The sequence below is a fragment of the Esox lucius genome, chromosome 14, assembly GCF_011004845.1.
Source record: "Esox lucius isolate fEsoLuc1 chromosome 14, fEsoLuc1.pri, whole genome shotgun sequence".
In the NCBI taxonomy this organism is placed as follows: Eukaryota; Metazoa; Chordata; class Actinopteri; order Esociformes; family Esocidae; genus Esox; species Esox lucius.
Window position 1 is genome coordinate 461877 of NC_047582.1, and position 26193 is coordinate 488069.

General features: G+C 38.3%; 1 protein-coding gene across 1 annotated transcript in view; it reads right to left on the reverse strand.

Moving 5' to 3' along the window:
* Nucleotides 1-587: 587 nt before the first annotated feature.
* mier3a (mesoderm induction early response 1, family member 3 a) overlaps nt 588-26193 on the reverse strand; it is a 36361-nt gene continuing 10755 nt past the window's right edge. Inside the window, exons 4-13 of the mRNA XM_034296924.1 lie at nt 18018-18152; nt 17644-17768; nt 12790-12862; nt 12570-12642; nt 10957-11105; nt 10796-10877; nt 10616-10710; nt 10343-10470; nt 4874-5028; nt 588-4381 (exon numbers count right to left, since the gene is read on the reverse strand). Of these exons, the coding sequence (XP_034152815.1) occupies nt 3930-4381; nt 4874-5028; nt 10343-10470; nt 10616-10710; nt 10796-10877; nt 10957-11105; nt 12570-12642; nt 12790-12862; nt 17644-17768; nt 18018-18152 (1467 nt within the window). The 3' untranslated portion in view covers nt 588-3929. The remainder of the gene's footprint in view (nt 4382-4873; nt 5029-10342; nt 10471-10615; nt 10711-10795; nt 10878-10956; nt 11106-12569; nt 12643-12789; nt 12863-17643; nt 17769-18017; nt 18153-26193) is intronic.

Here is a 26193-nt window from a genome sequence, read left to right on the forward strand (position 1 = left end):
CATTCCTATTCATAAACTTGAGCAACTTGTCTCCTCAGTCCCCAGACATTTGCAGTCTGTTATAAAAATAATAGGGGATGCCACACAGTGGTAAACATGGCCTTGTCCCAACTTTTTTGAGATGTGTTGATGCCATGAAATTTAAAATCAACTTATTTTTCCCTTAAGGTGATACATTTTCTCAGTTTAAACATTTGATATGTCATCAATGTTGTATTCTGAATAAAATATTAAAAATGTAAAACTTCCACATCATTGCATTCTGTTTTTATTCACAATTGTACAGTGTCCCAACTTTTTTGGAATCGGTTTGTACTCTTTCTATTGAATGTTAAAATGTCTCCAATCCCCACATCAGTTAAACTGGTAGGCATGTACAATCTACAGTAAATGATACCCTCATATCACTTCATTTGTTTATATCTATTGTAGCCTAGTATGAATGTCTCCAAACCCAGAAGGTTTTGGTTTGTCTTTTTTCAGTCAAACTAAAGCTTCTCTTAAGAACAATGGCCACATCATAGTTTCTATAAAGCTTATTACATGAAACACAGAGTGGAAGACTAGATTCAATTAAGTAGGCCATATTCATAAGAACATTTTCATTTATTTCTGCATTTTAACACCCCATTTTGGACTGAAACAAAAGTCAACAAAAAGACTATATACAGATTGACAATAAACTTTTCTTTTGAATAATTATAATGAATCCTGTCTTGATTGTCTATACTACAGTCAGTTAACCCCAAATGAACTATCAAAAACTACACTGTGGTAACAGTTTTCTCAACAGAAGTGTCAAATATTACAAGGTCTAATTTTTTCTGTACAAGACCCATGGATGGGTTCCAATGTACACATGGGCATAAGTGGAAACCACTGCATACACCTCTTAAACCTATACTTTACATACAAACTTGAATACACTGTATATAAATTACTGAGTTCCTCAGAGTTTATGGCAAAAATAATTGCACAACCCTACCCAATTGTATGATGATGTTTTTTTTTATGTAATTTTTTTTTTTAATAAATATAGTGAGGTGAGTGTCTGTACAATGTTGAGAGGTTAAAGTTGATATTAGTTTAAAAAATAATTGCTATGCTCAAAAGTTGGGAACACATTTTATACTAATGCATTTAAGTATATTTTAAGTTCAATGTGGGGGTCAAAATGATCTTGCATAATAGGACCCACCTTCTGCTTAGGTGTTTGGGAAAACACGTAGGACCTTAATTCCACCAAACAATCTCAGTATGAAAATGTTTTTCAATCATTTTCTTTTATATCAACACTGTACAAACTTTCACCCCACTTTACTTCAAGTAACTACATCAAGGAAAAGCAAGACTTGAATTCAATGGACTGTAGTCAATGTTTGTTAGTTCACCCTTATTTTTGCTTGTGACATTCAATTTCTTGTTATCAGCATATTTGCCATTAAATCTCTCAATGACAAATCTCTCGAAGGTTCAAATATGCCAAAATGTAATTTGTAGTAACGGTCTGCAATTAATAATTTTGGGTGTGGCCAGTTACTCCAAATTAAAACAAGGTAATTCTGAGCCCAAGAGCATGTTACATTTTCATTACCTAACACTCCTTTAAGTCAAAATTAAAGATGGAGAGTTGAGTAATTTTATACAAATGTATTACGAAATATTGTAAATATGCTTTCAATACCCTTCACATTATCAACCAACACAGCAACAAGTTGTAATTCTAGAAAGGTAGAACATTTAGCTGGAACAAACATTTCCTGCATTCTGTCATACCAAGCACTAACATTCTTAGCAACATATGCTTTCCTAACCACGTTCAATAGACAAGCAAAGTATACTTACACAAGGTATACTTTAATACTGCATACAACAACTGCCATAATTCCATAGCTAGCTCCTTAAGGACTTATTGCATACACTGCTAGTTGTTTTTCTGATGTGAAATGACCAAGTCCAGTCTGAGCATTGTACAGCTCTATCAGAAGCTATTCAATGAATAAATAAATAAATAAAATTCTACAAGAAATGCCAAAGAAAATACATAAGAGGGTTAGTGGGTATTTCTGTGGCTTAAGTTTAAGACTAGACTGGAGTATTACAATTCCACGGAGGAAAGTTAACCAATATCTGTACATATTTACAAATTATTGCCTTGTAAAATATAAGCAACACAGTACATTCGACTTCCAAGAGAGCTTTGGGGGGGGGGGGGGGTTAAACATTTGTCATTCAGCAGACGTCTTATCCCGTGTGATTTTTGGAACAAATATGGTCACTGGTACTGTTCAAAGACTGTACAAAAGATTTTTCACTTTGCTGGCTTTGGTTAATTGTAAGATTCTCTAACCACTAATCTACCTACTACCCCACAACTTCACAACCAGCACCCAAATGTCTGACTTTAATACCACTGTAACACAGTAACTAAACTCATTGCCTCAGAGTAACTAGTGTTGATCTGACAATCAGGCATTCTTTCCAGGCAGATTAAAATGATGCATAGATAAAGTGTTGCAATCGATGCTGGACAACCGGCATACTGGGTACTCAACGGGTAAAGAGGAGTAAAAGATTAACATTGATAGCAGCAAAGCCGCATATTTGATCCATGTGCCTTTCCAATACAATTTTGCTTGATATATCGCTTAATTTAAATAGCTATCATGTCAAACCAAACTGTAATCATGCTGCCAAACTCAACTTCAAAGCCAGTTCCACAGCTTATTTTTTTTCTCCCTTCATCTCTACCCATAATTCAGGGGAAAATGCAGACAGGGGAAATCAGATGTGCAACTTTCGGGTAATACAGAAAAATCACCAGGCTCCGTACCTTGAAGGGTATGAGTTGAATACACTTCCTCTAGTGTTTCAAACTAAAACCACTGAATGTGCCCAGTTCCGCTAAACAATGCATTTCCAGATGAACAAGAATAATGGTCACTGTTAATCTGATGTTTTGGTAATAAACACCCACCAAGACAGCCAACTAACATTGAGTAAATATACAATTTAAATAAACCAAAAAATTTGTCTCACAGGAGAACATTCATACCATGTCATTTGTACTGAATATCTTTCCTTATTCATTCAACGCTAAAGATTGAACAAATATTTGTAGAAGCCTCATTGGATATTCATTTTACACACCTTACTCACAATAACTAAAGTACATTTTCCACATTTCGGAAGTCAAATGAACAAAGTCCAAATTTCACATTGACAATTGACAAGCAATGTTGACATGGATAAATTGTTTAGAATAAACACAAAAGTGGCATAGCTGTGAGATCACTAAGAGAGAGGTGCTAAACAGTGATTAATATTTCCAGCTCATGAAATTCTGGAAAAAGTATTAAAAACAGAGAATATTATTTCCCATTACAGTATCTGAAGTGCTCCAATTTTACAGTATACAGAGGCTGAATTTGGCCAAAGTCTTTCGCACATGGAGGACTAGTAATATCTGTCCAAAACATATAAAACGTCAAATCCCTAGTAGAAAACGCTACATCCATGGGCCAGGTCTTGAGTACCTGTGAACTCCGGGGAAATACCATTGGGAAAAGAGCTACTCGTAGAGCAAAGAAAAAAAGAGAAAACCAGTCGATGTAGTGGTGAGTTCCCAATATGCTAGTAAGACTAATGTGTAATGGACCCTAAAAAAAATAAAAATAAATTGCCAGTGTACAGATGTGACTGGATGCAACACTTCCCAAATTCAGACTGAAAAATAAATGGCTATTCAACTCTTGAGAAACCAAGATCTTTTTTTCTTCTATACAAGACATCACTGATGTCATAGTAAAAAAAAAAGTAGATACACATATAGGACACAATAAATATAATCTCCAATGAACAAATATATATACACACACACACTTGATGATAGGCTCGGTTACCTAGAGACATGGTTACTTAGCGACCAGTCAGTCTGACTGTAGGGCGGTGTGCTGTTGGTGCTGGTGTAATGTGTGTGTATGGCCGTGGGTGCAGGCTCCCATGTAGCTGTTGGTTGAAAGGCTGCTAAAGTCTGTCACAGAAACCGCCATCTTGGCACTCGTGATATGATGCTGGCGGGCTTCGTAGTCCAGCCCCGCGGAGGCCTCATTGAATGGCTCGGGCAGGCTCATTTTGAGCCGCTTTGGGGCTCGTTCACAGTCATCTGTGCAGGACGGCAGCTGGCCCAGATCGGCATGGTAGAATCCAGTGTCCAGCAGATTGAGGCAGTTAGGATCTCCTACTTGGCTGGGGGTGAAGCCCAGGGACTCCTCATGGCTCAAGGAGCCCCTGTGGAGTCCGTCTAAGGGGGTAAAGCTATAGGAGTCCAAGCAGCCCACGTCTGGAGGATTACACACTGATGCCACACTGCTGGTCAATGCTAATGGGAGGGGAAGGAGAAGAATATTATACTTGAAATTGTTTCGCTATCCCTAAAATAACCTCAGTTATAAAGCATGTCATGTAGCCAAAGACAAGGGTTTTCAGTGTAACCGTGTAGAACAGACTACTAGAAAATCATTCAGCGCCTAGATGAGGACCCCAGCTTTACATCTTCAGGACACCTATGGCCATTGAAAATCAGGGTGCCATATGGATCAAGCCTCTCAGAGTAGGAAAGCAGATTTAAACAATACTTTCAATTTAATTTCACAATAAATAACACGAGAAGGATCGGATCCTAGTTAAGCACACCTACAAAAAGGTTGACACATATAGCCCAACTTGCAAACAGTGGGGGAAAAAGTTCACTGCCTTTGTTACAGCTTAATGTCCCAAGCATTTAAGTGATTTTCCCCATGCAATGAAACTTAATATGGGGTTCAAGAGCCTCACGTCATGTGCTTTAATTTCTCAGTTCGGCCCTGCTCACCAGAGAAATCACTGGCCGTGATAGAGTTGAGGAGGTTAAGCTGCTGCTCTGTCGAGGGCTCCATCCGACCTCCTCCACTGCTGCTGGAGCACACAGAGGCCGAGCTATCAACCACCAAGCCTTCAGCCTCATCGACCAACCTGTCCATCAAGTCCCTACAAAAAGAGGGCAAACATACTATAATTTTTTTTTTTTAAAGAATACCACATCATTACTTTCCAAACAGAGGACTAGCGACTTACCTGGACCTTTTCAATGAAAGGCTTGTTTAAAAAAAAAAAAAAAAGCTTTGTGTGTGTGTGTGTGTGTGTGAGAGAGAGAGAGAGAGTGAGTGTGTGAGAGAGAGAAGGGTCCTGCAATAAGGAACACAACATTGAATTGAAAACACCTGATAATTTGCTGATTCCCTGTGATGTCTTGCAGCAAAGCAAACACACATTATTAAAGCTCCATGTTTGATTCTATGATGTTCCTTCAATTGAACATTAATCTGAACATCTGTAAACACAGTGATCTGTATAAAATCTTCAAGTCTTACAAAACCAAATGAAGAACACCCTTCCCATTATCTGACATGGGGAGATTTGTAGAGTGCGAAGTTAGTTGCACATGCTACGGAAAGAAAACGTTCTGCACGATGAATGAATTTACTGCAGTAGCACCCATGCGTCACAATTGTGCCCGTGAGACGGAGCTGCTTGTTTGTGTGATGTGAGGGGTTTTTTGTGCTTGTTTGTGTGTGAGGTGAATCGATGGCATATAGCTATTCCACTTAGTGGATGTAGTCTATTATGAAATACAAAATCATGTCTGCGCAGAGCCCATACATCCAACGCCATTTTCATTGGCTAGGAAACCAAAGTAGCGCCATATCTCACTCCAAGATCCTTGTTTATCAACAAGTTTTGGTTTTGCAGCTGCAAGTTCACCACCTGTAGCCATGGCAATCTACGACTATCCTTTTGCCCCTTGGCAAATGCTCAAAAACACATCGGCCGCATGTAGCAGAGCACAGGTGTCACGTCACACGCAGGTCCGCTTTTTCTTCAACTTCCTGTTTCGGCACGTAAGTATTTTTGCCAGTATAGTACCGTTACTAAAAAGCCAGTACCTTGGTACGGTACCAGTATACCATGCAACACTATTTGAGTGATCTGATAACGTTTCATAAAATCCTCAAATCCATCCTTTTAATATATGCCTTTTCAAGTGAATGCGTGAAGCTTTAACCTGGTCTTGTTGTACATTAGGGTACGCTAAGAATAGTCAACCACTGAAGGCACCGCCAGGCCTACAGGTAGATTTCGATACATTTTTTATTTAAAAACTATGAAGATAGAGTAGTACTGGACAAAAGCAAAGCCATATGTAGGGCCCTATATTTTCCACATTGCAGACAACGTGGACGGAATCACAGAATCCAGACAAACACGGAATTCAGACACACATGGAATTATTTTTTTATTTGTCATATTTTTAGTTTGGTCATATTTGTTTTCCATTTGATGCCAAATTGTGATGCGCAGCCTCATGAATATTTTTAAGAAATACGATTTTTTTACCAAGCTGAGCACAGTTTAGATTCTTACAGTTTACTATTGCAGTGTCAGAGCAGAGCAACATCCTGCACCCAATGTTCAAAGTATCAAACTAGCGAGTGAGGTCAGAGAAACGTAACTGCCTGTGTCTGTGCACGCACACGTATTGAACTGGCCGTAAATGGCTGGCACATTGATATACCTATCGTCTGAGCCACAATTAACCAAAGGTAGCTAACTAACTGTCACAACTTGATAGCTACAATCGGCTACTATTGATTAGCGTCACGCAGGCAACACAATAATAAGACCTCCGGTTCTCGTATTGTGACTTAAAAATAAAAGTACAATATACAGTATATATATTTCAAAGGAAAATCTATGTTGGAGAAATACACAAAACAAAATTACTTTTTCAATAATACTTAACATTAATTGCTTAAGCTCTAACCATTTCTCAGTGTGGTCCACCTTATATTCTTCACCTAATTTAAAGGACATTACCAATGTAAAAAAAAATCCTATTTTGATGTTATTACTGTTGTTAAACTACTTGTGCTAATTACCTTTGGAGAGGGATTGTGTTATAAATCCAGGCACATTAATGTCCCTCGCCACTGTAATGTACAAGTGATTCTTTTGTGGCAGAAAAACTATTCAGTGCTGCAGTGAATGTATTGTATGAAATGCCAGCTTCTCCTCCTAAAATGAAATGTAATTTAAGTTAGTTGACTAGTTGCACTGTATTGTACTAGTACCTTTTCTGAAAGCACTTACTAAAATAAACTTCCGAATGTCTTATTTATTTGTGTTGTCTGTGTATAAAACGGAATCACAAAAATAATTAGGGAATTGGCCAAAAAATTAAACAGATTTTATAGGGCCCTACATACAGGTGCTGGTCATATAATCAGAATATCATCAAAAAGTTTATTTGTGTCAGTAATTCCATTCAAAAAGTGAAACTTGTATATTATATTAATTCATTACACAGACTGATATACAAACCCGATTGCAAAAAAGTCGGGACACTGTACAAATTGTGAGTAAAAAAGGAATGGAATACTTTACAAATCTCATAAACTTATATTTAATTCACAATAGAATATAGATAACATAGCGAATGTTGAAAGTGAGAAATTTTGTAATGTCATGCCAAATATTGGCTCATTTTGGATTTCATTAGAGCTACACATTCCAAAAAAGTTGGGACAGGTAACAATAAGAGGCCGGAAAATGTAAATGTACAGATAAGGAACAGCTGGAGGTCAAAAAAGAAGCCGTATCTAAACAGGATCCAGAAGCGCAGGCGTTTTCTCTGGGCCAAGGATCATTTAAAATGGACTATGGCAAAGTGGAAAAGTGTTCTGTGGTCAGACAAATCAAAATTTGAAGTTCATTTTGGAAAACTGGGATGCCATGTCATCCCGACTAAAGAGGACAAGGACAACCCAAGTTGTTATCAGCGCCCAGTTCAGAAGCCTGCATCTCTGATGGTATGGGGTTGCATGAGAGTGTGTGGCATGGGCAGCTTACAGATCTGGAAAGGCACCATCAATGCTGACAGTTATATCCAAGATCTAGAACAACCTATGCGCCCATCCAAACGTTGTCTCTTTCAGGGAAGACCTTGTATTTTCCAACATGACAATGCCAGACCACATACTGCATCAATTACAATGTCATGCCTGCATAGGAGGAGGATCCGGGTACTGAAATGGCCAGCCTGCAGTCCAGATCTTACACCCATAGAAAACATTTGGCGCATCATAAAGAGGAAGGTGCAACAAAGAAGACCTAAGACAGTTGAGCAACTAGAAGCCTGTATTAGATAAGAATGGGACAACATTCCTATTCATGAACTTGAGCACCTTGTCTCCTCAGTCCCCAGACGTTTGCAGTCTGTTATAAAAAGAAGAGGGGATGCCACACAGTGGCCTTGTCCCAACTTTTTTGAGATGTGTTGATGCCATGAAATTTAAAATCAACTTATTTTTCCCCTAAAGTGATACATTTTCTCCGAAAAGTATGAGCATGTACAGCACTCAATACTTAGTTGGGGCTCCTTTTGCCTGAATTACTGCAGCAATGCAGTGTGGCATGGAGGCGATCAGTCTGTGGCACTGCTCAGGTGTTATGAGAGCCCAGGTTGCTCTGATAGTGGCCTTCAGCTCTTCTGCATTGTTGGGTCTGGCGTATCGCATCTTCCTCTTCACAATACCCTATAGATTTTCTATAGGGTTAAGGTCAGGTGAGTTTGCTGGCCAATTAAGAACAGGGATACCAGGTACTGGTAGCTTTGGCACTGTGTGCAGGTGCCAAGTCCTGTTGGAAAATGAAATCTGCATCTCCATAAAGTTGGTCAGCAGCAGGACGCATGAAGTGCTCTAGAACTTCCTGGTAGACGGCTGCGTTGACCTTGGGCCTCGGAAAACACAGTGGACCAACACCAGCAGATGACATGGCACCCCAACCATCACTGACTGTGGAAACTTTACACTGGACTTCAGGCAATGTGGGGATTCTGTGCCTCTCCTCACTTCCTTCAGACTCTGGGACCTTGATTTCCAAAGGAAATGCAGAATTAACTTTCATCAGAGAACATAACTTTGGACCACTCAGCAGCAGTCCAGTCCTTTTTGTCTTTAGCCCAGGTGAGTCTTGTTCAAGAGTGACTGAAACCCATGTCTTGCATACGTCTGTCCTTGGTGGTTCTTGAAGCACTGACTCCAGCTGCAGTCCACTCTTTGTGAATCTCCCCCACATTTTTGAATGGGTTTTGTTTCACAATCCTCTCCAGGGTGCAGTTATCCCTATTGCTTGTACACTTTTTTCTACCACATCTTTTCCTTCCCTTCACCTCTCTATTAATGTGCTTGGACACAGAGCTCTGTGAACAGCCAGCCTCTTTAGCTATGACCTTTTGTGTCTTGCCCTTCTTGTGCAAGGTGTCAATGGTCATCTTTTGGACAGCTGTCAAGTCAGCACTCTTCCCCATGATTGTGTAGCCTACAGAACTAGACTAAGAGACCATTTAAAGGCCTGTGCAGGTGTTTTGAGTTCATTAGCTGATTAGAGTGTGGCACCAGGTGTCTTCAATATTGAACCTTTTCACAATATTCAAATTCAGAGATACCGAATTTGGGGTTTTCATTAATTGTCAGTTACAATCATCAAAATTAAAAGAAATAAACACTTGAAATATATCAGTCTGTGTGGAATGAATGTATACATTATACAAGTTTAACTTTTTGAATGGAATTACTGAAATAAATAAACTTTTTGATGATATTATAATTATATGACCAGCACTTGTATGTAAGGTACACAAAATGTGGGTGAAATATTGTGGAAATACCACAAATCTCCAAAACCATTTTACAAGACACCATCCAGATAGGCCTACGCAGTCTGCAAAACTTTTTCGGGGTCAATTCTTAATGTAAACATTAACCTGGTGCATTATAAAAATATTTTATGGTTGCTTCTGGCAAGTTCTGAGAATCTCTTACATCCAAGCAAAATTGGAATTGTAACATCCCTAAACTAATTGATATCGAATCTGAAATGTAACTGAATTGGGAGCTTGTGAATCATAATCAAATAGATTCTGGAAATCTGTGGCAATACCCACCCCTAGTACTAAGGGCCAATGTACACAAAACATCAAATCACACAATTATCCAAGTGTTCTGAAGTGCAATGTATACAAGACTTAACAAAACTGGCCAACAAAAGCCATTTATTGTTATTGAAAATGCAAAAGCATCCTGGAACGGTTTAAATTAAGCACTCTTAAATAAAGTATGTTTGCAGGTAAGATGAAAAGTGATCCTACAATATATCTTCACTTCGGTAGAAAACAGAAATCGCTCTCTTCGTAAATTTCATAAAGACTGCAAGGTCAATCCATGACAAAACATTCACTCACGTTACGCCAGGGTAGCTGCTGAACTTCTTTTTCCCAAACCGGTTTTGTTGGACAAAGAAGTCAAATCGCTCTGACTTTTTCCACATGTAGTAGAAAGCAACACATTCAGCAACCGTCCTTGTATTCACCTGAAAGAGAAATAGTTGGAGAAAGGGTGAAAAGCAGGGATGTAATAAAACCCTGCCCTACCTAGACAGATAATGAACAATATTCAACTTTATTTCATTTCCTGTATTAACCCAAAAAGTTTTTTTTTTAAAGCATCTTTCGTACCTTGTGTTTCTGGATGAGGTAAAAATTCTTCTCATAAAGGAGAAGTGCAAGTTCAAAGTTTCTGCATTCTTCTTCTGACCAAGGAGCCATTTCACCTGAAATTAATGAATGGATTTATTTTACCTGCAATGTTTCAATACAATTTTAATCAATTTTAAAAGTGTAGGAACGTCAACTTACCCTTGGACGACTTCTCATTTTTGCGATAACACTCAAGCGCATCACTGATGTTGTAATTACACTTCACAAGCTCATACAATGCCTTGGGAGGGATGAATAACACTGGTCAGTTACGGCTCAAGAGAAAGAGCCAGAGCAAAGAAAAAAAATAAAATAATTACCTGCTCGTTGTCTTGAACCAGACCACTCTCCAGTGTAGCCACCAACTTCATATCAACCACTTGGGACGAAGTGTGACGCAGGAAGTCTTTCACCCTCTGCTCCGGGAGGGCGTCAGGTTGCCATAGCAACTGGTCTTCATTCTCATACACTATGGGGAAATATTTGCAGAAAATGATTGAGAACCCGCTGATTTTTCAGATCAGATAATAGGTTTCCTAATTATTTATCTGATCTGTTCAAAACATATTTACAAGGACTCTAGATCCATTTACAGGTCTCAAAACAAATCAAGCACCACAACTTAAATTTGCACTAATTTAAGTACATATGTATGCGGACGTCAGTAAGGCAAGATGTGTAGATATACATTGTCCCAAACACCTGTGTAAATATTATTCATAGACAACGCAATTGCCATTTTACAATCCATGGCAATTTGCATATTGGCGGGACTAACAATGTAAACACAGAAAAGCTGCTAACAGTATCTCAAATGATATAGCTAACAGAGTATGTTAGTTGAGTTAAGCTGTCAGAAATTCCACTCACTATTCTAAACACTCTTCAATCAAAAAGAAACGCTCCAAATTCGCTCCATTTTCTTTTCTGTTTAAAGTCACAATTCAAACAAAACACGTACAATTGTTCGACTATGTATATTAACCAATATTTTTATTTATAATGAAACAAACTGTTATGATTTGAATTAAGCCAATTTCAATTGTAAAAGCATTATTAGCTTATTATTCAAAGAATATATGTTGCCTATAAAGATAAAGTAAAGTATTGGTGACATCCCAAAGGGTGCCAGGAAGTGCTAAGCATATAAAATACTCAACATACTGGTTAAGAATTAAGAAAATATAAGCCTACACAAAGAAGCCAAGATGTACGAGGGGAGACGATGTGGTAGTCAGCTCAAACATGGTAGACAATGTGTTGTTTATTACTGCCACAGCAGAAAGAATTGTGCCTAGGTTCCCCAAATAATTTTGCATTATCAGTGAAGTCTGCTGGAGGGTAAGTTTTGCTCTTTTCACCTGACACACAGTTTTGGCATTACAGGTGGGAAATGAGTAAATAAGTATTTTCACCCGCTAAGTTTGTCGCTGCGGATTCTCGTACTCTAAATATACAAATGAATACATTATCTCAAAAATAGGTTCTCAAATTACAAGCAAAATAAAGTTGGATTATAAAACTTCTGTTTCTTCTCCTGCTTTCTGTAAATTACCTGTGTATTTCGTAAGTTTCTGCATGAAAGTACCAAACACAATGACATATAATCCTATACAATACCAGTCACGTTTGGAAACAACTACTCATTCAAGGGTATTTATTTTCACCATTCTCCACATTGTAGAATAATAGTGAAGACATCAAAACCTTAAAATAACATATGGAATCATGTAGACATTCAAAGTGTTACACAAATCAAAACATTTATATTTTAGACTCTTTAAAGTAGCCACACTTTGCCTTGATAACAGCTTGGCATACTTCTGGCAGGGAGGATGCCAAGACTAATTGGTGGGTGCACAACAATTTTAGGGAGCACGAGAGAAATATAAAATGTCATTGGTATGTCAGGCAAAAGGAGATTGTAAGTTACCTTTTTCATTGTCCTTGTAGTTACCAACAAGGGCAGGGATCTCCGCTTGATACTGGGACCCGACCATGATTTCCTTTGAAACAGTCCAATAAAAAATAGAAATGCAATTGTATGATGACAGTTGTCAAGTGATGATGAGATCCAAGTCATCCACATTCATTAGCGTCATCTAAGAGTCAGGGGTAGGAATTATGTATAATGTGCAACAATAAATACACACCTTCCTTGAATCCTCAGGAGATAGACCATCTTCCTCACACTCAGATTCCTTGTCTCCATCATAAATAGCTTTGCTAAGACACAAATAGTGAAAAAGCAAAAAAAATATTAAGCTGGGCTGTACAGTAAACCTGCAGTATGCAATCTTAGTGAACATTTTAAATAAAGTTGCAAGCAATGATACAGGGTTCTCCTAAAGATGGTGCATTGTAAAAATGGTCAAGGTAAAGAACATAGTTGGTAAAATGTGCATAGATAAAAAAAATTTTGACCACTGCACCTTTTTCTTCCCTTTTTCCCTCCACCCCGACTAAGGCCCCGGTTCCAGCTGAAGAAAAACAACTGTTGTTTTAGCACCAAAAATACCTTTTGGAATTATGGCCAAAAAGTTCAACCTTGGTTTCATCAGACCATAACACATTTTCCCACATGCTTTTTGGGAGACAGTCTTTGTAAGAAAAGGCTTCTGTCTTGCCATCCTACCCCATAGCCCATTCGAACACAGGTGCATCCCCAGGTAATTGTAAGGTTTTTATTTTTAATTTTTCCCTGAAGATCTTAGTTTTTTCAATTCAATTGTTCACATATAGGTCACATTAAAAGTATATACATTTCTGACATGATTTATCTTTGTCTCATTATTTTACATCACAAAAACCGGGCATTTTACAAGGGTGTGTAGGCTTTTTATATCCACAGTATAATTTTTTTTTTCCATACAGGTATACAAAATACAGTCAATCGGATATTTGATTTTATAGGATACCATCTAAATATGGTCAGCTTCTTTTAGGGAAATGGTGAAGGTCTGTTATAGGTTTAGTAGTTTAATGTATTATTAAGACATGGTAACATGAGTGAAATATTAAAATCAGGTAATTCCGTTATTGTTGGAGAGAATTTAACAGTTTTGAATAAAGTTGTATTAATATATGATTTATCCACCATCTTGCATAATTCCTCTGATCGTTCATCACTTCATGGAGAGACATGTCCCACTAACAGTGAATTGCATGTCATTACGACATAGCTGAATTTAAGGTAATCTTTTAAATATTCTTTTGGTTGGCGTAAAATACGTCTTTTGGATGGTCATGGTTTGGTAATGTTTTTACATAATCACTAGTGATAACAGGGTGCTCGCACCCATTTTAAAGTCAAATTCAATACTTAAGATATTTTAAGACAGCAACAAACTTAAATAATAGAAGATATGATAAGGGTTAAGAATAAGAATACGTTGTGATATGAGTGTGGTGGTTTGACGTGGGGGTCAGGATTAGCTGTGTCTTTACTCAGTTATCTAAACTATTCTGAAATTCCAATTTTTTTTTACCTAGTCAATTTTTGTAATTGTAACAGCAAAAAATGCTGAGACTGAAATTTTCAAGAACATCTATTAACAACATTGACACATCCCGCAATATCCATCAGAGGTTATTTGTATAGAACGATAATTTCAGCCCCTCACAGATATTTAATCTGCAAAAAAAAACATGAAATATATAAATACATCAATATATTAGTTTATTATAGTTTCGTTTTTTTACTACATTATTTAAGAAAATGTACTTTAGTTACTCAAAAAATTTATATTACTACATCCATCACAAGCTGCATTCGTTTACCAAAGGATTATAAATGGATTTAATCAATAGATTTGGTTACCGTCATATTTGAAAATATTTACCCGTAACATTTATTTCACTTACACAATTTAGGCCTCTAAATTGCACTTCTTACATGATTGTGTAAACACGTTACTTTTAGGCCATCTATATGCACTTGCAAGGCTATAATTCATCTTTACTTATCAATGTCACTTTTCGCGGTGGTTCCCTAACCAGCCATTCTAGCGGTTTCCTACCGGTAGCCAATCGTCCAAGCTGACGCAAAATGTGGGGTAGAAATCCAACTCGATTGATAAAACCATTGAAAGCTCAAGCAGCACTTTCATCTTGGAGTCTAATCATTTTAGCTAACAGCCCATCATGGTTCCCTTTTTAGTAACAAGCCTTATTGTAAGGAGCGGGCCTAAGCTATACTGATTTCATAACATGCTTTTAGTAGACTTTCTGTGGATTAAATTACATTTTAATAAGCCTAATTCAATTATTATAAGCCTATTAAAGTTATTGGCAGGCTACCATCTCCTATCCCCATCACCATATCCTTAATATAATAATTGGATACTAGAAAAATATTTTGTTGACGAGGAGGGGTGTGTAATAAATGTTTTTTTATTTACACTAATCAACAGAATGGAGTCCTCGCAATATTTGCGAATTGAGCCTACAAGGGCTGTCGCAATTACTACATAACTGCCTGATCATAATTATTCAAGCCAGATCGCAATAATTTTTATAGTCAATGATCTTCTTGCACAGAATTTTGATTCCAAAATCATATGTTTCCAATCTGAAAAAGGGATTTTTGGCCAACGTTATAATAATTTGTTTCCATAGGATGTCTGGGCCATGCGTGCAGGAGTGTGTTCGACATACTCTGCAGAAAGTTATCAATTTTCTGAAACTCGTTTGCTTCTTAATTTCAGTATTTTTAACCCTAGTTGAGAATGGTTTTGAAATGCACTGTAATGTAGCCTTATTTTGCAACATAGTTATTAGACAAACAATAGTCGCATCGGCTCTGATCTACAAAAGAAACGCTTAATATTTTGGATAATATCCTAAATCATTTTGTTATTTCCAACCATATTTACTAATTAGATATTGCACATTAAAATGTATGGATATAAAGATACATCGTCCCATTGCATGAATGTTGAAACCCTGTTTTGCTCAGTCACATGACCAAACACTCTAATGTCTTACTGTAACAGCGAGCGGAGGCTCGCTGTTTTCTTGGCAACACATCATATAGGTCACACAATATTAGGCTATTTAATATTTTAATATGCTTTTAATCAATGTAATATATTATTTGGCATATTTCCCATCTGACATTTTGGCCGTTGATATTTTCATCTGCATGACACGCAATGCTGCCTGGATTTTCTGGCTAACGTAAACCCTGACATGCATGCAAGCCGACTCAGACTAATCAATATTACCAAAATGTTGCACCATCTGGTGGCAAATAAGCCATTTTAGGCGCCACCTGGTGACAGTGGAGAATTACAGCTTACATTCTTGTCCCAAGATTAGTGCAGCAATCTACACCCACTTAAATGGTTTATTAGGAACACCATACTAATACTGTGTTTGACCCCCTTTCGCCTTCAGAACTGCCTTAATTCTACGTGGCATTGATTCAACAAGGTGCTGAAAGCATTCTTTAGAAATGTTGGCCCATATTGATAGGATAGCATCTTGCAGTTGATGGAGATTTGTGGGATGCACATCCAGGGCACGAAGCTCCCGTTCCACCACATCCCAAAGATGCTCTATTGGGTTGAGATCTGGTGACTGTGGGGGCCATTTCAGTATAAAGGGATGGACATGGTCAGAAACAATGCTCAGGTAGGCCGTGGCATTTAAACGATGCCCAATTGGCACTAAGGGGCCTAAAGTGTGCCAAGAAAACATCCCCCACACCATTACACCACCACCACCAGCATGCACAGTGGTAACAAGGCATGATGGATCCATGTTCTCATTATGTTTACGCCAAATTCTGACTCTACAATCTAAATGTCTCAACAGAAATCGAGACTCATCAGACCAGGCAACATTCTTCCAGTCTTCAACTGTCCAATTTTGGTGAGCTTGTGCAAATTGTAGCCTCTTTTTCCTATTTGTAGTGGAGATGAGTGTTACCCGGTGGGGTCTTCTGCTGTTGTAGCCCATCCACCTCAAGGTTGTGCGTTTTGTGGCTTCACAAATGCTTTGCTGCATACCACGATTGTAACGAGTGGTTATTTCAAGTTGCTCTTCCTTTAGCTTGAATCAGTTGGCCCATTCTCCTCTGACCTCTAGCATCAACAAGGCATTTTCGCCCACAGGACTGCCGCATACTGGATGTTTTTCCCTTTTCACACCATTCGTTGGAAACCCTAGAAATGGTTGTGCGTGAAAATCCCAGTAACTGAGCAGATTGTGAAATACTCAGACCGGTCCGTCTGGCACCAACAACCGTGCCACGCTCAAAATTGCTTAAATCACCTTTCTTTCCCATTCTGACATTCAGTTTGGAGTTCAGGAGATTGTCTTGACCAGGACCACACCACTAAATGCATTGAAGCAACAGCCACGTGATTGGTTGATTAGATAATTCCATTAATGAGAAATTTAACAGGTGTTCCTAATAATCCTTTAGGCGAGTGTAGTTGAAGATAACTTAATGTTTTAGATAAAATTCAAAACGGCGGAAATCCAAGATGCGTTCGTTTATGCGTTCATCAGGCAAACTAATTTCAGACCTCTAGGTCATATGGGGTGGAAATGCCAGCGGAGCATTAGGAGCTACTTAGATAGCACCAACTAGGGTTCAACTAGACAATTTTGGCAGACAGTATACAACTATGGGCAAAGTGGTGTGTCTGTAGTGTATGCCATCTCATGGGAACAGGGGTCCATAAAAAGGAATAATAATAATAATAATAATCCTAACAAAAATAATAGTGTTCCTTCGAGCCCCTTCCGGGGCAAGGACCCCAGATTCTCCTTCGGAAAAACCCATAATAAATGTCAAATGTATTTTTTTAAAACAAACACTGGGCAACACTTCATTGTTGCCCAAGCAACTTTAAGAATGTGCATTGGCCAAGTACGTACTTTACCAGAAGGCTTTTATATTTAACTGAATTCCATCTGATTCGTGCAGCCTGTGGCATTATAAGGAACAAAGCAAATGTTATTCAACAGTTTAGGAAGTGAATGGACCACAATGGAACTTACAGCGCAGTGTTCTGGGAAAGAAATCACTGGTTTCATGGGAAGTCACAGAGGGTGTGAGGTCATCGGCTGACGACTGCGTCTCTTCATCATCCCCTGACAGAAGATCTTTTGCTATTTCCTCCTGATAAAAACATACCAGTAAGTCAGTAAACAAACATAAAATGAATAGTTGTTGCAAGATTTGGGTGGAAAAAACTGTGAAACAAATAGAACACCCAGAAAAACAGTGTCTCTAATAAGAAAACATCCAGAATCCAACAGTGAATCAATTAAGTTATCACCCACTCAAAATAACGTTATCAAGGCAAGGATAGAACACTTCAAAATGAATAGAAAAATTACAGGTGACATCCAAACAGCGCTTACTTACCTTATCCAATGTCATATCAGGTAGCTCATCTGTAAGTTCAACAGAGGATCCGTCCACACTTGAGCCTCCAGTAGTGCTAACAGATTCCTCATATCTATACATAGCCAGCAACTCCTCCAGCGGCATGTTGCCCTCCTGGAAAATGTAAATGACAAAACCCAGGGTTTTTCTGAATCAAACAAAGGCTTAGGGGGTGGGGTAATCAGGGTCATGGCAATAGGTGATGGCAGCCCGTCAGAATTTAGGTATTACAGAAGCCCCTCTCTATCTTAATAATGTTTAAGACAATATCTTAATTCTACACAATCCACGAATGAGCTGGAAGAAACATGTGTAATTTTAAAGGCAATTTCCTGATATAATAAACATTTTCCAATGGAGCTGTGAACACTGGTAAACATTGCTCATGCGTTCAGCAATTTAGATGTAGCTATCCTATATTTTTTTTTATTGCAACCAAACATTCTGGTGAACAGCCCATCAGCAAAATTACTTCACACTTTTGTATTTCTTTTCACATCATATGACAATTTACATTAAAGTAATTTAGCAGACACTCATATACAATTAGACCTGTTGATGAACAGATGGATGACTTGATTTCAATCCATCCTAGTGTAAAATTATCAAACATGGAATTGACTGATCAGTTTAAGTTACCTGATTTATCAATTTGAATGTTTACTTGAGAATGTTTGCAAATTTATACACAGCCATAACTATATTGTAATAGCTTTTAATTTAAAAGTAGCCTATAGTAACCTATGAGGTGTAGAATGTAGGCCTACATTCAAACAAGCATTTTTACATCAGAGCTGGACATCCATGGTTTTATACTTGACTTATTTAAAGCTGTGTTCCCTTTGGATTGTTGAACGGTGTTTAATTAGAATTTTGCAGTCTAACATTTTACAGTGTATTACAAACAACTATCCACTGTACATTCGAGCAGCTGCTTAACAGAAAAGAAGCTTGGATAAAGAGTTTCTGAAAGTTACCTAGGTTTTCGTAATCATTTCGCAATCATATTTAACTAATACTAAATGTACTGCTGTTACTGGTGCATGGGGCAATGCCAATTACAGATAGCAATAAAAACATTAATTCTGCTGTAAAGTAGCACATACCAAAACAAGTAGATCAAAGCCTAATTCAATGTAATTCCACACACACAATACAGTGTTATTATATAACCAATGCTTCTGTCAATTTCAAGCAACTTTTGGTAAAATCCAGATTACTGATGGTCCCTCTCTTCCATTTCCTCTTTACTCTCGATTCCACTCTGTCCCTCATCCTTATCATACCATCAAGGTTCTGCCTCTTCCCTGCCTAGCAAAGTAAGGCATACACAACTTATGAAACACTAACTGGACTTAAGTTTTTAAATATATTACTTGTCATTTGCTCGAAACAAGTAAGGTTTCTAAAGTTCATATCTGCATGTCTAGTCACACAAATCTTCCTTTGGTTAGCTAGCACAGTAATACCTGAAGACGTATTTTACTTTCATAAAATCCATGTTACTGGACATGCACCCCCTGGCTTTCCCATTCTCTTTTGCAGGTGTGGCTTAAAATATAAAACGTCATCTGAAACACTGGAAACATTTGCTTTGCACCTGAAATTGTATGAAAAACCTGCGAGCCTAGCAAAATAATAGCTTACTATACTGTTGGCTAAGCTTGCTTTGGCTAACGTCTGTGTTTCTAATATAAGGCTAGATACAATTGTTGCAGCAATATTGATCAATCTTAATGAGGTGAGAAAATTTGTATGTTGAACATTAGACAGCTAATAAAAAAAATTAAAAAACTATTTGCATCCCCAGTGACTGGTGCGCTCCAGAGACATGTACAGAATGCAATTCCTTTTTTAAAGACAGGATATCCTTAGGTTTTACTTTCTTCTTGCTGTTAAGGGAATGATTTTGTCGTGGCGAAGCCCCACAGTAAAATTAAGGCAGCAGATATGCTGATACACAGTATATAAATGAAGCCTGTCTTTAAAAAACTATGGTCGCTAAATTGGAACATTTCAATAACTTTACAACTAAGAAATAGACATTTAACATATAAATATTGCCATAGTGGATGTATTGTACATGTACACTGCTTAGGGAAAACGTAATCGGCACAGTAGAACACCAAGTCAAACTTCAGGGATATCCATCTGTCCAATTAAAAAGCATAAGCAATTGTGTATCAATGTCACCTGTTTTAGGGGAAATGAAAACGACAAGTGCACTGGAGAGGCTACAGCAAGACAACCTCCAAAAAAGAATGGTTTTGCAGGAGGTGGCCACAGATAATTGCTCTCTCCTTATCCTTCCTGACTGATTCTTCTCTAGTTTTGCGGGTGTCATTGTCACTACTGGTAGCATGAGGCAGTACCTGCAGCCCATTCAGGTTGCACAGGAAGTCCAGCTAATTCAGGATGGCAATCCATACATGTCAAACAAGTTTTGCTGTGTCTCCCAGTCGGTTCTCAAGTGCTTGGAGGAGATAACAGCAGATGGGCCGTTACATGAGGAGAGCTGGACAGGGCCGTAGAAGGGCATTAAAACAGCAGCAGGACTGGTATCTGCTCCTTTGTGCGAGGAGGAGCACTGCCAGAGCCCTACAAAATGACCAATAGCAGGCTAATGGTGTGCATGTTTTTGATCAAACTACCAGAAAGAGACTCCATAAGGGTGGCATGAAGGCCCAACGTCCTCTTGTAGGACCTGTGCTCACAGCCAAGCACCGCACAGCTCGACTGGTATTCGCCAGACAACACCAGAATGGGCATACATTTGCATAAATTAGTGTCAGAACCAGAGGTGGGACATTGTTTAACAAGTCACACCAAGTCTTGTTTTACAAATCTTACTATTCAAGTCCCAAGTCAGGTCTCAAGTCAAGACCAACAAGTTCCAAGTCAATCTTAAGTCCTAAACTTTGAGTTTCGAGTCATAAAGTGGTCATAATGTGCTCTTCACCAAATGTAATATTAATTTCATATTTTTAACAAGAGTAATACTATGTTTACTATATTACTATATTACATTTACAAAAAAAATTATATTACTTGCCTAATAGACATATTTCCATAGAAATACATGGGCAGCCTTGAGAAAGACATCAATATGACAACGGAAAAAACAAAATATTGTAGTGCTCTCTCTCACAAGCTAAACTCTAGACAGTTAAAACAATCCAGCAATTACAGTGCTCGACAATAACGATGGCCCAGGGCCAGTAAAAAGTCAAGTCAGGCTAATAAAACTAGTAAGTCTCTGTCCCGATTGGGCAATTGCAAATGTTTTTATTTTTTTATTAAAAAATGTATTACATTATAAAGTCGAACATCCTCCAGTTGTATCGTAAAGAGTGTTGCCAACATAGCGACTTTGTCGCTAGATTTAGCGACTTTTCAGACCCCCTTAGCGATTTAAAAGAAAACTACAGACAAATCTAGCGACTTTTTGTGGCGTTATTGGAGACTTGTTCTTACTCTTCTCAATGAGCAGCGGGTGCCGCCATGGGCCCCTCCCCTATCTGAAAGCACTCACAGGCGGCCCAGTCCTCGCACAGCAGATGTTAACTCCTCCGCGTCCAGACTGAAAATGAATCCCGCATGCGGGAAGCCCCCGCTGGCTTTTCCCGCCCATAATGTAAAATGTAAATGTTCTTCGTCTAAAATAAATCACTGCAATTCTCTTAATCCATGACCATGATGATATCTCCCCTTGTTTGTCGCTCCAAATTTAAATTTTTTTCCTAGCCTTTTGACTTAAATAGGGCCCCCTTTTATGATTTGATCTTTGTTTTTTTGCTCAGGTGATTATTTATTATTCATGGACAACATTTGTAAATACACATGTATATTATTTTCCCCAACAAGAGTTTCGTATGTTAAAATATAAATAAAAAAATCCATTAATGATGCTAATGGGAAATTATGCACATTAGGCGATGACGTCATTTAGCAACTCCTAGCGACATTTAGGACAGCCAATAGCAACTTTCCTTACTGAGGAGTTGGCATCACTGATCGTAATCTGGCACAGGCACAAATAACTACCTTGCAGCTCTTTGCACGCTGTTGGCCACTCAAGAGTTGAGCCGTAATGTGATGGGTGGCTGTCTGGTAGTTTTCATTAAAACATTTAAAAATTTGCGCGAGTTACTTGAGCTCAAATAACTACACGCTCAAACAAAAGCAAACGTTTTTAGCACAGTGCAAAAAATCGTTTATCGGTTTCGACTTCGTTGGAACTCAGATGCACTGCCGTCTATCGAAAGTTTTCGGCAAGAGCGGACAAATGCGTCTTTTTGCAAAGGCACTGAAAACTTCCACAACCCTTGACCAGCCATGCTAGCAAATAGCAACTGTTCTGCATGACAGTGAAGCGGGGGGCTGACAAACCGTCTTTAGGGCACTTAATTGTACTGGTCAGGATTTTAAATGCAGATACCCATTGGGAGATTGCACGACAACCACATACCTAGTAACTAAGACGGGATGAATGAGTTAGTGTTTTATTTAAAAATGAAATGTTTTGCTGACTTGACTTTTTATAAATAAAAATGTGAAGAAATATATATTTTTTTATATATCCAAAAGGCACTTCATAAAGAATTAAACATGCTTATTAAAAGTATTTGGTTATATGTTGTAACGCTGAGAAATTACAACTTTTGGAATGAGGGACAGTAAAAAAAAATATTGGGGCCAGTAAGTTTCAAACCCACTGACAAAAAATTTCAAGGATCGCAATCGGGGGTTATAGGCATGTACACAATTGCCGAACATTTTACACACACACACACACACACACACACACACGTTTTCCAAGTTGCAATATGTCTTTCTTTGACTACAGCGTCTTTACATCCAAAAACAATCATCTTTCCAAGGGCTATGTCTGAATTCACCCGCCGACATTCCTCTACTATACCACGTGCAACTTTTTCTCCACTGGCGTTTTTTGAAATGGTCGCTGTTGGATTCAAACGGCAATCCGTTAAATGAAGAGTTGATGCACTGCACACTTTTTTAAAACATCATTTTTAATATTTGGGCTTTGGGAGAGTATCAATTCAGTTTGAGTCAAAAGGCTCAAGTCCAAGTAAAGTCATGAATCACTGGTGTTAAAGAAAAAGTCAAGATGCATGCCTTTTTTGATTTTGTCAAGTTGAGTCTACAGTCATATCTGTGACTCAAGTCCACACCTCTGGTTAGAACCATTCTGGAGAAACCATGCAGCGGAGAATACAAAATCCAAACTGACCGCACCACACTTTCTCCATCTATATACCTGCTGGACACACCAAATTGTCTGATGATCCAGGTGGATATTTGGGGGTTAAATGCATTTAATGCATGCATGTCTACAGTAAAGTATTTTTATAAATAGATAAAGTAGGCCTACTCTGCAAGCTTGCGGATGTCAGCGGGACATCCCCAGTCTATAACGACACTGATTTAGCCTTGTCGGCTACAGGGGCCAAAGTCTAAATGAGACTATAGGCATAGAGTAAGAGGCTATAATTTCATCATTTATAATTTAAATATTTTAATAAACAAGCATTACATAGTAATATTACTGGTCTAACTAAGACATTCTTACTCATCTCAAATTAATTAACAGTGAATAGAGTCAGTGCGCACCTCCGCTATTGACTAATAGGAATATAGCCACACCGTTCCAGATATCTATAAACATTTTCATAAATAAAGTAACATTTTAATTAACTGGCCTAATACAAAAATGTATAATTATAAATAAAAAAGAAAATGTAAAAAGTTCAAAAATACAAGCTTCGCATTATTAGATTAGACTAAAAGTTTGCCATTGAACAGCAGCACATGAAAAACCAGAAGTGCAAATAGAAGAGGGCAGAAAATGTACAAGTACAAGTATAAGCATATGTAAACAAATCAGCCATAACACTCAACACTGGCAGGTGAAGTGAATAACACAGATCATCTTGTTGTCATGGCACCTGTCAGTGGTTGGGATATATTAGGTAGCAAGTGAACATTCTGGCCTCAAAATGTATGTGTTAGAAGCAGGGAAAAAGGAAAAGCATAAGGATCTGAGCAACTTTGACAAGGGCCAAATTGTGATAGCTAGATGACTGGGCCAGACTTGGTCGGAGTCTCCAAAACTGCAGCCGTTGTGGGGCGCTCCCGGTCTGCAGTGGTCAGTACCTATCAAAAGTGATCCAAGTAAGGAAAAGTGGTGAACCAGCGAAAGGGTCATGCTCATTTGCCACTCATAAAAAGTTAAGGCTGGTACTGACAGAAAGGTGTCAGAACAGTGCATCGCAGTTTGTTGCAGGGATAGCAGCATTATACAAGATCCAAACAATTAGCCTGGCTTAAATAGCCGTCCTAATAGGGGGAAAATATCTAACGATATAATGAAAAAAAGTGTACTCTTCCTATTTTAGCTTTCCTTTTACATTGGTGAAAAAGGCCTTGCCCTCCATATTCCATGAATCAAGATTCGATTATACCAATTTACAGCCTATTTTTTCTCTTTCCAGCTGCAGCCAGTCCAGAAGGTGACCACTACAATGATTTTAGTTTCAACTGACTGAAAGATTTAAGATGAACTTACTGTAATCTTAAAGAAAACAGCTGCCTTTACAACAAAAGTGTTATCTATATTTATTACATAATGGATGGATCCAATCAGTCTAATCAGCAAATACAGGTGCTGGTCATATAATTAGAATATCATAAAAAATGTTGATTTATTTCAGTAATTCCATTCCAAAAGTGAAACTTGTATAATGCATACATTCATTCCACTCAGACTGATATATTTTAAGTGTTTTTTTATTTTTATTTTGATGACTATAACTGACAGCTAATGAAAACCCCAAATTCTGTATCTCAGAAAATTTGAATATTGTGAAAAGGTTCAATATTGAAGACACCTGGAGCCACACTCTAATCAGCTAATGAACTCAAAACACCTGCACAGGCCTTTAAATGTTCTCATTCTAGTTCTGTAGGCAACACAATCATGGGGAAGACTGCTGACTTGACAGCTGTCCAAAAGACGACCATTGACACCTTGCACAAGGAGGGCAAGACACAAAAGGTCATAGCTAAAGTGGCTGGCTGTTCATAGAGCTCTGTGTCCAAGCCCATTAATAGAGAGGTGAAGGGAAGGAAAAGATGTGGTAGAAAAAGTGTACAAGCAATAGGGATAACTGCACCCTGGAGAGGATTGTGAAACAAAACCCATTCAAAAATGTGGGGGAGATTCACAAAGAGTGGACTGCAGCTGGAGTCCGTGCTTCAAGAACCACCACGGACAGACGTATGTAAGACATGGGTTTCAGCTGTCGCCTTCCTTGTGTCAAGCCACTCTTGAACAAGACACAGCGTCAGAAGCGTCTCGCCTAGGCTAAAGACAAAAAGGGCTGGACTGCTGCTGAGTTATGTTCTCTGATGAAAGTACATTTTGCATTTCCTTTGGAAATCAAGGTCCCAGAGTCTGGAGGAAGAGAGGAGATGCACAGAATCCACGTTGCTTGAAGTCCAGGGTAAAGTTTCCACAGTCAATGATGATTTGGGGTGCCATGTCATCTGGTGGTGTTGGTCCACTGTGTTTTCTGAGGTCCAAGGTCAACGCAGCCGTCTACCAGGAAGTTTTAGAGCACTTCATGCTTCCTGCTGCTGACCAATTTAATGGAGATGCAGATTTCATTTTCCAACAGGACTAGGCACCAGCACACAGTGCCAAAGCTACCAATACCTGGTTTAAGGACCATGGTATCCCTGTTCTTAATTGGCCAGCAAACTCACCTGACCTTAACCCTATAGAAAATCTATGGGGTATTGTGAAGGGGAAGATGTGATACGCCAGACCCAACAATGCAGAAGAGCTGAAGGTCACTATCAGAAAAACCTGGGCTCTCATAACACCTGAGCAGTGCCACAGACTGATCGCCTCCATGCCACACTGCATTGCTGCAGTAATTCAGGGGAAAGTAGCCCCAAGTAAGTAGAGTGCTGTACATGCTCATACTTTTCAGTTGGCCAACATTTCTAAAAATCCTTTTTTTGTATTGGTCTTAATTTTCAAATTTTTGAAGTTTCTGAATCTGGGATTATCATAAGTTGTCAGTTATAATCATCATCACAATAAAAAGAAAAAACAATTGAAAAATAT